This window comes from Diadema antillarum, unplaced genomic scaffold (genome assembly GCF_040938485.1).
Source record: "Diadema antillarum isolate AM-2024a unplaced genomic scaffold, OU_Dant_1.0 seq00001410_RagTag, whole genome shotgun sequence".
NCBI classification, from domain to species: domain Eukaryota; kingdom Metazoa; phylum Echinodermata; class Echinoidea; order Diadematoida; family Diadematidae; genus Diadema; species Diadema antillarum.
The window spans coordinates 1,182,810-1,195,854 of NW_027272164.1; the positions used below are offsets into that span (position 1 = coordinate 1,182,810).

The 13,045-nt window shown below is 40.8% G+C and overlaps 1 protein-coding gene across 1 annotated transcript in view; it reads left to right on the plus strand.

Annotated features, from left to right (window-relative positions):
* Window positions 1-13,045, plus strand: part of LOC139709132 (DNA topoisomerase 2-beta-like) — a 30,717-nt gene that overhangs the window by 8,257 nt on the left and 9,415 nt on the right. Inside the window, exons 11-14 of the mRNA XM_071621093.1 lie at window positions 10,025-10,081; window positions 10,605-10,850; window positions 11,757-11,993; window positions 12,620-12,719. Coding sequence (XP_071477194.1) covers window positions 10,025-10,081; window positions 10,605-10,850; window positions 11,757-11,993; window positions 12,620-12,719 — 640 coding nt within the window. The remainder of the gene's footprint in view (window positions 1-10,024; window positions 10,082-10,604; window positions 10,851-11,756; window positions 11,994-12,619; window positions 12,720-13,045) is intronic.

The window sequence follows — 13,045 nt, forward strand, 5'->3', positions numbered from 1 at the left end:
ACTCTTTGGTTATGACCATGTTCACTTACAGCATGCCCCAATTTGCTACGCAATAATGCCACTGCGCTGCACGCATTCCGCATTACGAGACAGCGTACATACAAGTAACCTGATTGGCTCAAAGTTTCAGTGATAACGAAGGCGGGGCATATTCACCTGTGTCCCAGATTTCTTCGCAACTACGCAACAATGCCATGCGCGTTGCACGCACTGCACGTTACAAGGCAGTGAACGTAAAAGTAACCTGATTGGCTGAAAGTTTCAGTGATGACGAAGGCGGGGCATGTTCACCTGTGTCCCAGTTTTCTACAGTTCTACGCAACAATGCCACGCGCGTTACACGCACAGCGCATTACAAGACAGCGTACGTAAAAGTAACCGGATTGGCTGAAAGTTTCACTGATGACGCCCTCATTAGCATACATCACGTAGGGATGGAAACGCATCAAGTCAAAACAGGCACTTTGCTTTTGAGCTTTTCAACTGCAAGGAGTGATTCAGTGATCTTTCGCTGTATTTTCCGAATTTTCGGCGTTTTGTGATTGAATCTTCTTCACATTCCTAGTCTATCGAGGTAAGTTTTGCTTTTCATAGATTGTTTAATAACATGACGTGTAGGAAATAAAGCTAATCTTCTGTCTCCTTTATTTCCTTCAGTTACTACCACGATGATGAATACTAGTATCTTCCGTAATATGACGTGTATTTGTTTCTAAGCTCAATAGAATTGAAACGCCATACTCGCATTGGAAACAAACAATGGATTTTGTGCCTAGGAAAAAAAAAAGAATCCACACTTACATGTGTAAGTAAAGTTGCATTAATGAAGAGGTAACATAGCTTGAGAAAGTAGATTTAATTTGATATTTTCCATTTATTCCTAGAACGCAATTGCAGTGACACTTATTGTGTTATGAATATGTCTTCAAAACATGTTCATACGTCACAAGAGATTCAGATGATAAACTACTAGATCTATGTCATTAATATCTGAAATAGGGAATTTCTGTTGAGAGGCTTGATGTAAAGCATTATTGCTAGATCTATGCATTATGATAGCTATGTCAATCTTTATGTCGTCTTGTTTGAAATCACAGTGTATAGGTAATTCATAGTCTAATTGCAAAGTGGTAAACGCACTTCAAATCATATTCTTTTGAGGCACGATGTGATCATCTTTGTTCAGCATCTTTGTCTTTGATTCATTTGGGTTATAATAATATGCTTTTCTTACTCATTAGCTAAAAAAAGCAACGTGCAACGAATTAAATCTCAATCTACTATCAATTTAAAAGCACTGGTCATTTTTTCTATTCAATGAATTTGAAATTTCCTCTCTCTCTAAATTTGTAGGATGTCTGAACTCTTCCGTATCGCAGGAGCGATGCTGAAGAGTTGTTCCACCAACCGGCTCTTGAGCCAGGATATCATCCACGAGGCTAGGGGCCAGGTGAGTCGATCTTGTTTTTAACTTTATCTTATTATTGTTTATTTTATTTCTCTGTACAAGCCAACTCAATCAGAATAAAGTATGTCAAAGACCCATAATGTTATACAATGAAACAAAATACATCCCATTTCTTGAGGTCGGTAATCAAATTATCGAACAATTCATAGTAAACTCCAGAGACAGTAAGTAAGTACGTAGATACAGAAGATACAAGAGTTACAGTTCATGCCGAAATTGCAATTATATCCTCGCTTTCTAACATCATGTATATTGTATGCTCTTTTTCGCCTTGTTTATTTGTTGTTGTGGTTGTTTTTATCATCAGATGATGCGACCGTTCGCGGTTCGGAGCGCTGAGGTAGATTTGGCACCTACCTGCGCACTCTCTGGCAATTTACTTCTTCACAGTATTGAGCGGAGAAATTACATCAGACGACTGGAGCATAGGCTAATGGTAAATATTCAACATGGCGTAAATATTCTTAGGGGAATGATAAACGCCAAATAAATTCAAATAACAACACAACAACAACAACATCTTGGTGAGAGGGAGATAGAAGGTAGAAGGAGAATTTTTTATGTAAACACTCAGATTCCAAAATCAAAGAGCAAGGGAGCTTGCAAATTCTTAGATGGCAGGCGGGTAACACAAATTCTAGACAGTCACTTGTTATTTAGATTGATTATACAATATGTACTGGTACTTATAAAAGATAAATGTAAGAATTAATGTTATAGATTTAAGAACCATAGTCAAAGATAAGGGAACTGAGTAAAGTGCGCGAGCATCATCTGCTTAGCTCGACTTTCTTCATGTGAATCACTTACCACATAAAAACACTGATATGTAAGTTTTTGCTGATATTGCTGATGTTAAGAATTACCATTATCTAATTACCATTGGTAGTGATAAAACAATTATTAATGCCATTATCATTACTACTCAATCTTTATGATTATAATCACTGTCATCTTCATGATTACTACCATCAATACGCAATCGTCACCATCTTCATCTCCTTCGCTTCTTTGCTGCAGGCGTTTGCTCAACGAATGGGGGAGCACCGGGTGTGTGAGACGGCTGATATGGTCTTTTCCCGGATGGAAGCAGCATGGCTGCTGCAGCAGGAAGCGTGCTGCATTGTGGGAACGAAATACGACAATCTCCTGGGTCAACTGATGGTATGTATATACCTCTCTTATAGTAACTGTGGGATTGTACTCACTATTTTAACATCTCGTCTGGTCTGCCTAAAACAATCTACTGTCTATGCGAATCACACCTATTTTGGTTTACTGTCATGTCGAAAATGATGCTTGGTACACATTTCTTGTCCTTTTGTTGTTTCAGCACCTATTTTGGGGGAATGGGTTTGCCAGGCAAACTTAGGGCTGAGACAAACACTATTAGCAATTTCTAAAATCCTCTAAAATGTATCTTTTGTATGTATTAGACAGAAGTTATGTAAAGTACATAGAGAATCTTCTATATTATAATGAGCTATACAATATGCAAATTATATTACTAGTTTATAGTTTGGATTTAATCTTTTTTTGTTTTTGCATTTTCCTGATTTATTCAGATCCTTGCCAGCGATGTCGGGCTCGACATTGCTGGAGCGGCAAACTCGCCAGACGACATCTTTGCGGGTTTGACCAATTCATGGCACGCGGCAAGAGAACATGCCGACAAGTTGTCAATAGCTCTGGACAGCAGAAATGCCAACATCCAGGTGGGTATTACAGAATGATTTCCATCGATTTAAAAGTGGAAACACGACAAAATTGTTTAGATAGATATGATCACGTCGTCTCTAAGTTTGCATGAAGGAGTTATAATCTTCAGCTTATATCTGCTCAAACTCGATCGCGTATAGGATCCAGGAACATCGATTCTTGGTAGAATGCGTATGATTACCTTATTTGATTTAACATAGTATACATTTCTTCTTTCTCGATTTAGTTATTTCATCGACTTTTTCTGACAATGAAAGAGTTCATTCCTTAGAATTTGAAAATCAAAGCCATGTTCAAAATAAAGATGCTCTTCATACTATTCAAATTGTTTATTTGCTTTTCCCTATTTATAGGAGCTCGCCACCCACATGAATGTGACGTCATCTGACATTGACTCAAACATTCTTGACCATCTCAAGGTGAGATGGAAAGAAAAAGAAGCAGAGGTCATTGACCTCCAAGAGAGGCTGGCTGGAGAAAGCCAGAAAGTCAACGAAGCCGAGGGGATACTGAAGGTAGGCAAGGCTGTAAGAATGGAGGGATGGAGGGATATGTGGATGGATAAATAAAAGGATCGCTGGATGGAGGAAATGAGGAATAGGAGAAAGATGCCTCAAACGGAAGAAAACTTGAAAAGAGTTAAATATGAATTATTATAAGTCTATCTGTTCTCAAAGTTTCATGTCTATGCAAAATTAAATTCATTCGATAAGTTACAAGTTTGTTCGTAATTCATTCGACCTACAATTAATACGTCTTTCCCCTATTACCACACTGATTGATTGATTCTTATAATGTGTATAGTATTTGGTTTTAAAGTTTTCACACATTTTCCTGATACCATCCTGCAGCGTGTTGTTGACATGATGGGCGTGGCTGGGTCCACCATTGGCTCCGCCCTCTTTGGAGCAATCAGGACCACGTGGACACAGCTCCAGGCAAAAGTGAATGACCTGGAGACGGCACTTCTCCGAGAAAGAGTGAAGTCTGCAAAAACGATGGAGAACCTGCAGGTACGAGCTGCTTGCTAAATTATCTATTTGGGCATTATCTTTCGTTATCATCGTTCAACTATTCTTTAATTGTCACATCGATATTAACCAATTTATGTAGTAATGTTAAAATGTCATAGAGGATGACATCACTTTTATGGTAAGGGAAACTTCAGGAAGAACATTAGTGAAGAACCGGCAAAATATCATTTATTGTAAATATTACAAATTGGGCAAATGCTCTGATGAATCCAGCTTCGATTTCGTTTACAGAATGTATCTTCGTTCGCGGTCAGCCTAACTCTTCGCAAAAACCCCAATTCTTTTTTTTTTCTCCGTTTCCATGTCATATATCATCTTATCTCAATCTCTTTCTGCATTTCTATACTTCTATATTAGTGACTCTTTTTCATTCTCTTTGTCTTCCTTACTGTTCTTTGACAACATTGGCGTGAATATATTTTTTGAAAACCTACAGGATCTGGCTAACTTCTGCGGTGTCGACCAAACCCCCGGCAATGAGTCTACGCTGATAGATGCCATCAAGGGGAAATGGACAGAGACTCGCGAAAAAGTTTCTCAACAAGAGCTTTCTCTGCAGACGGAGACGGAGAAGAACAGATCGAACACGAAAGACATGCAGGTGCCAAACTCATTCAATGTCTTCTCTGCTTTTTACTATCTACCTATAGTAGATTAATCCTAAAATATGTCTATATGCAGATGAGGTGTTTATCTATCTCAATTTGGCTAAAATCGCATCAACATTTTTACATCAACTAGTTGCATTATTCAGTGGATGTATAAGTAAATTCACAATTGACCGGTTTCAGACAGACTATAGTGACTTTTTGCCATGGAAAATTTTGGAATCGTTTAAGACATTTGCCATGGTTACAAAAAAAAATGTCATTTTGCTGTTGAACCTACTCCTCCTCCTTTCCTTCCAACAGGATCTGGCTGCTTTTATGGGCGTGGCACCTTCCGAAGGTGACAAGGTTCCTCTGGCCGACATGATGTCTAAATGGCTGGAGAACAGGGCAGAGGTTACTAACCTCCAAGAGGCTCTAAGACAGGAGCGAGAGAAGAGCCGACGAGCGGAGGGAGCTCTTCAAGTGAGATGGAGTTATTTTACCTTTTTAAAGAAATTAAACACATCTTGAAAGTAGGTATACTTGACAATGCCAGCCTAAACACTTGCTGCTGTCAAATAGTTTTTGTCAATGAATTTCACCAACTAATCATCTTTTAGTACGGAATTCATTTCTTCGACAATTGTACCCCTTCACGTCCATTGATTACACTGTATCGTACTTTATTCCTTTGATGAAATGGTACAAAGAAGTCATGATTTTTAGCGTGACGACGAAAGTTTTATTATACTCCTTTTTATCCCGACTATTAATTCGGATCAAGTCTTCTCTATAATAGATGTTTGAAATCAATCAAAAATAGATCGCCTGAATTATGAATTTCCTTACAATTTAGTAACAATATCTTGTCGTTCTATTTACTCCCCAGATCCATCTCCAGAAGACTTCCCCGATCACATCATCTGTTTCCATCCAAACTGATGTCACTGAGATTGATCAACGGACCAAAGTTCAATCCGTGTCACCTAAGGAGATCGAGTGAGTCGGCTGATGATAGTTTGGCGGTATCATGGTGATATCTGTACACAAATATATATTATACAACACCTCAGAATGATGTCGAATTGTGATTGGCCAAGAACATGTCACATGACATTCAATAGAAAATACCTATCAAACTCATTGAGAGTGACAGCCATACAATAGGCCCCTGGCATGGGCCTATAGCACGGCTCGAAGGTACTATAGCACGGCTTCGCGGGGGGCTACTAATGCATGGCCGCTCACAGAGTTCTGTGGCTCACACCCGTAGCAAAGCGCCAGCAAACTACATTGTACAGTGTACGTGCTGGCCGGCTGCGCTGCGCTGCCGGTAAGTCTCACAGACCAGGCGCGGCGGAGTACTGCAACGTTAACGTGTACGCGCAGTTACTTTACCTAGCTAGTTGCCTGTATACACCTAGCGGTACTGCTGTGTTTTTACTTTTGACTCTGATCTGCTACGTGGACCACAGTGATCTCAACATCAAGACTTCATTTCAAGTTGAGAAACCGTAATTTGATTATTTTTCTGTGTTTTTATACAAAATCATTTTCGGAAATAGACAAAGTCTAGACCTACTACTAGATCTACCGACATCTCAGATCGACCTAACAGTCAGGCCTAACTCGATCTAACGTTAGCGTAGAATGGGTATAGACCCTGCGGAGTTCGTGATTCCTGTGACTGTGTGGTCGAATCATGACGAGTGTTTGAAAGCAGTACACAGGGTGGTTTACAATTCTCTGCCTAATTGTTACATTTATTTTTGGGCCTTCCTGAGTTGGCGGTCACTAATTTTGTATTGTGATTGTGGACAAGGTGTTGTATAAAACGAATAATTTATGATTTTGTTCGTGCATTGGGGCACGTAATACCGCACTCGGCGCGAGATTCGCCACTGGTCTATTCAACGCGGCGCTACGCGCCTTGTTGAATAGACCAGTGGCTCATCTCGCGCCTCGTGCGATATTCGTGCCCTATGCACTCACAACTCATAAATTATTCGTATACTATTACACGATCTCTTTTGCACAATGACGAGTTAGTACATCAAATACCACTGTAGCACTAGCCCGCACTCTTAGTATGAATGAACTTTGAATATATCTTCTTCAGCTCTTCTCTGACAAAATTATGTACGACGATGATGCAATTTTCAGCAAATATAATTGAAATTATTGTACAGCTGTAACACTGATGAATGAAAACGGGATGTAATGAGAATGATAATATTCTTACTAATGAGAATATTGGAGAAAGAAACACAAAAGAATAGCAAGTATGATGGTAATGAATAATAAACTTGTCATAGGGGATTGTCATGTTAACACGATTAATACCACTGTCATTGTCACCCAGACTACCTACCCATTCTGATGGTGACAGCCCTGCAACCGTCTCTGTCCCGATTAACATCGCGCTCCAAACATCCGACGAGTTGCAGCGTCGTCTGGCCCACGGCGCCATCCCAAAGGGGTCAAGGGTCACAGCAGACGACGCCACGCCCAAGAACTTGCCACAGAGGATTGTGGGAGATGCTCCGACAGAGTCCAAAGAGATCCTATCCCAGACTCCTCCATTCCTTGGGGCAGGGGGGAACAGCCGCGAGGAGTGAGTTTCCATGAGACATGTATAACCTTTAAAATCACATGAAAACTGTTTATCGACATGAAGACTTCATAATATGTGAAAATGAAAACATTGCGACTATTGATGTTGTGTTAATAACATTGGTTACCTGCTATCCAGTTCCTTGAGCCAAAAATAGACTTTTGTCAAGTCGCTTCATGTGTCAATAATTATCAATGTCAAACTTCTTTATAAGTGATATGGTTGTCTCACTCAAGATGTATTATGTTACGCGTGTTTGAAATCAATGTTTGAGAATTTCTCCGGAACATAAACCACCTTTCTACATTGCGACTTCTGCATGATAACTTTGCATTATTTTACAATTTCCTGCAGAGAGGAATTGTCTGGGCTGTCTTCAGGCTGCGAGGGACTCGCCTCTGATATCATGGTGGTATCTAGCATGGCCGACATCACCGCCTGGGACGAAACAACAGACCGCATCGAACTCGGATGCGGAGCTGTAGCCACAGTCTTCCTCTGTCGCCATGCCAACACCAAGAGACCCGTGGCCCTGAAGGTCGGCTGGCATCTCTCCGTCTTCTGCCCAGACGAGGTTCGAATTCACAGCGCACTCAGCGGCTTACCTTGGTTTCCCGCCTTTTACGGCTCCTTCAAGATGGCAGACGGTCAGACAGCCCTCGCCATGGAATTCTTGGGAAGCGAGGCGGAGTGTCGGAGCTACACCGTAGCCGACTGTCTAAATACCGAAGGACCACACCTCTCAAGAACCGATTGGTTTGACGTCATCATTGACATAGCGGAGGGACTCCAAGCCATGCACGACCGGGGCTACTTGTACAACGATCTCAAAGAGGACAATGTTTTGGTCACGAAACAAGGAGACATTTGGAGGGGGAAATTGATTGACTTCGGAATCTCCAGCGATACGAGCTCTCCTTTTGAGGTACCAGTGGACGATGAGCTCATCGAGGAGTATGAAAGCACCGGAGATTGTGGCCACATCGCCCCAGAATGTGTGTTGGAAGGGATGCCGTGCTCGACGTCCACGGACGTCTACGCACTGGGAAAACTACTGATGGTCATCGGGCGGGAGATGGTGCAATATGATTTACTCTGTTACGGGACGGAGATCTGTGGCGCCGAGTGGAACCAAAGGCCTAGATTGGAAGAGGTCATCACGAAGCTTTATAATCTCCAGCTACACGAGGGAGAAGAGGATGATGCTAATTCATCCTCTTGCTGACTGGAGAAGCAATATTCTATTTATTTGGGGGGGGGTAGGGTTACGTAACACAGGGGGAACAGTGCTCAGCAAATGTTCGGATGATAACGGACGATATGACAATCGTAACTGAGCTGAACGACTGGGCATACTCGCAAAGGCCGGTAAATGTATTATGAAGAAATGGCTGCATACATGCTGTCAACAGTGGTTGAGAAAATACTCTTTAATAAGTCATATTGACTTGAAAATCGGGAATACCACTCAACTGTGAATTATGATTCCACTTACAACTAGAGACAAACACTCACCAAACTAATCAAAGATTTAGCTCACTATAGGGCGTGGTCACCTCAAGTAATAAATACCAAAGGCAGGAAGTTGCCAGCGAGTAGTAATTGTGGCAGGGGAAAATGAAATAAGTGTTTAGGAAGGTTGCGGGGGGGGGGGGTCATGCAATTGAACGGTTATATTCATTGTTTGCAATTACCACAAAATATGTAAATAAACCGACTTAACTAAACATTTGCGCTGTCATTGCTTCCATTTTCTTTTATACTGTCGTAAAATTCTGATTGCGTTTTGGTTGTAGGACTAGCCGAACTGCGTTATGTTGAATATGTATAATGTGTGTGTGTGTATGTGTGCGTGTTTCTCTGTGTGTGCGTGCGTGCCTAAGGGATATTTGGACTTGGGAACTAAGGGAGAATGGAGAAATGACAGATGTCTGGTAATGAGCTGTGGATTTGTTATGGTATGAAGGGCTTTTCTTGTTTCGGACAGTTGTAAAGGTACTAGCATGACTAGTGTAGGTTTAGGAAGGGTGGCTTGGGAGAGTTGATTTGGGGATGGTTTTGCTAATTTCAGATATAACATACTTTTTATTTTTTGCTGTACTTTTTTCATTCCGTATGTTACAGTGAAACATCAAATATGTGTGTCAATCACTGTCTTTGTCAATTTGTATTTCAAGATGCTGAAATGTTACACACTAAAGGAAATATTTTTGTTACGTTGTACAATAATACCTAATTGAATTGCTATTTTTTTGGTATTATTTGAATGGAAGTGAATAGATATCATTGGAAAAAAGTATGAGTGTGTGGAAAGGAGGGTGATACGACATTTGCTACTGCAACAATAGCTCCGGTCTTATTTTCTTCAAGGACTTAGGGTTAGGTTTAGGGTTGTGATAAGGTTTTAGGTTTAGTTTGGTGTAAGGATTAGGATTAAGGTTAAGGTTATGTATGCGGGCAGAATTTATGTTTGGCTTAGCGTGCAATGCACTGGAGCAATTGTCGCGGGAGCAATTCATGGAACCTGGAAGGAAGTATGTCTTTATAAATCAAAAGTATAACTGGTAGGTTTGCGTTGCATTGTTTTCTTGTGTTCCAGGCGCTATCTTGCGGAATCGTGGAAAGTGTCGTCAGGTGGATCCAGGCCCATAAGGAGGTTTGTGTGGTAGAAAGTCGAATGTCCCATTTCTCTGCTAGACTGAACTCAGAAAAACACGTTAAAAGAAATAGAATGTCGGGTTGCTTTGTGTTTTCTTTTGTCAATGTTTGTATCCAGTTTATCTTTATGTCCTTTTGTGTTACCTGCATGAAATAATATTTGGGGTGAAAGGTCTGTTGATGTTTGTTCCCCTTGGCATATTTTGAAATTGGCGACAGCTCTTCATTGCTTGATGATCTTCATGTAGGAGTTATAAGATGACTTTTAGATGAGTTTTGCACATACATTTTGTATAAAGTTTCACCAGTTAAATGCCAAGTTTTCCTTCGGACTGCCACATACTGACAGACTTTCAATTGCGGGGTAGATTAGTGCACATCATACCCCTTGTGCTTTTACGTATCCTTTCACCAATCATCAGTGTTATTGAAGATATATGGATCCTCTCAATCAGATGAATTCGTATTGAATGTGGCACGTCGACTAGACTGACATTTTTCTCTGTAACAATAATCACCAGAATGTTACTGACCAAGAGCAAACCACAACATCTCAGAAGCCCTTAAAGCTATGGGGCATCCCGAAGTTCGATGACGCGAGAGAGGCGGGAGGCGAGAACTCGAGCAAGTGTACGCTGATCCTTGCCGAGGGAGACTCGGCCAGGGCGTTTGCCCGCGGCGGGTTGGGCGTGGCCGGAAGGCACCTCTACGGAGTCTACCCCATCCGATATAAACTGATGAATGTGAGGGACGCTTCATCCAGGCAGGTTGGTATACCGTAGAGAGGCGCCACTGCACGACTTCGTGCGTGGTCCTTGCCCCCGTGATTCCTTTCATGTGGGCATTTTAAAAAGTTATACATCGGTACCAGCATATAGGGAAGTGGAACACACCTTCATGGTATCAAGTCCTTGACTGTTTTGTCAATGTCAGTTTTACCACTTTGCTAGTATCTGAATCTGTTGTTCTTCATTTAAAAACGTGGTACCTTCTTTTCTGCAGCAACTGGTGTCACTGCGTAACAAAACTTTTCCCTCATATTTGATTGATGTTCTTTTGCTACGAATGTAAGTCTTTATCTGTGCCTCTTGTATATTTTCTTCATCGTCCTCTGTATATCCCCAAAAATTTTCAAATATTTACCAGTGGTATCTGCGTGTGTATTTGATGGTGAGAGGTACAAATGTACGATTTCAGAAACGGGACATGTCAAAATGCACATTCGGTGAAAGACCTTATGACAAGGATTAAGTGGTATCAACCTTACGCACATGAGGAGAGGCGAACGTTGATCTACCCACTCATACACAACATCTAATTTTCATTTACCACATGAGAGACATCTCATTTCAGGATATAGTCCCAGAGGTCACTTTCTATCCCCCTCCAATGTTGTATTTCAGACCGGGATTTGAGAGAGACACTGTGCTTTACAGAGGAACTTTTGTGGCACATTTGCTGCAAACACAGACTCTCAATCTTGAGATTCTCAGTAGAGGGGCTTTATCCTCACTGTCTAGTCCTTTAGACGGAACTTCCGTCTTTTATTGCAGCTTGCTTATCATCATCTATTAGCTTTTTTAGGGGTCACGGTAGAAAAAAAAAATCCAAACTCAACGTGAGTGGATGTCGCGCCTTCTTCCCTTAACATGCTCCCCGTAAATTGTCTAAAGGTCAGGGACAATGTGGATATCTGCAACATCATGGCAATATTGGGCCTCGAGTTCGAGAAGATGTACGACACTCCGGAGTCCCTCAACAGCCTCCGCTACGGCAGGGTCATGATCATGGCCAACCAGGACGTGGAAGGGGCCCATTTTAAGGGACTGCTCATTAACTTCTTCCATCACAACTGGCCCGCCCTCTTGAAGCAAGAATTCCTCGAGCAGTTCGTCACTCCCGTTGTCAAGGTAACTGTTTCCAGAAGGAGAATTTCATCAACAGTGACGCCAAAGGCAACTTAAATAAAAGAAGTGTACGATGTTTATTTTTTCTTGTGCTCTGATAAGATATTCACACTGTCCGAAATATTATTCGCTGGTATATTTTCTGGTTATTTACATTGAGTCAGTTCCTTTGACAAGTCACGCAGTCATGATGCATTTTTACGGAATGATAAAGAGATTGTGGAAAAGATAGGGAGTCAGTGGTCTGAATGTTTTAACATTTCAACTTTCTGTATTCAGAAGAATCAACTTCGTTTGCACATGTATTTGTTGCCTCAAGAACTTTTAATACCTTTGTTAACATAATATTTTACAATAAATGAAGCAGCAAGAATGTGTGTTTATATGTAAGCATTCTGTCGACGACATCATTTCTCTTACCTGCAATTGTCTGCGAAATAAAATACTTAATAAGTGATCGGATACACAAGTTACACCATCGTGATCTTTATTGGTATATTAGCTCCTTCTGCTTTACATATGGGGGACATGTGTCAGCAACCATGTTATAGTCATTTCTACATCCATTGATTTTGTCCATGTATTTTTGATAAGTTTCACTCGTGATAATCATTAACTCTTCTTTTTAGGTTTTTAAAGGAGAGCAGGCGTTTCACTTCTTTACAAACTCAGAGGAATGGAAGAAACATACTCCAGAATCCAGAGCTTGGAAAGTGAAGAATTACAAAGGTTTGTGTCTGAGAATCATTTTGTAAAAAGTTCATAATCATAATCATCATCTTATTCCTCATCTTGCTGCATAATGTACATCGGTTTTTCGCAGCCTAAAACATTTTGCAAATTTCCTCCAGTCTATAACAATTCGTAGCTTTTGACAAAATGAAAACTACTAGTAACTAGCACCGCATGTAATACAACGAATGTGCAATCTGGCCGACCAATAGTACATTTACAGGATTAACTCTTCTAATAACAAACTCATATACGAACTATGATAATTGTAATTTCTATCTGAGTCTCTGTTTATCTATCCATCCGTTCATCTATCTATTATT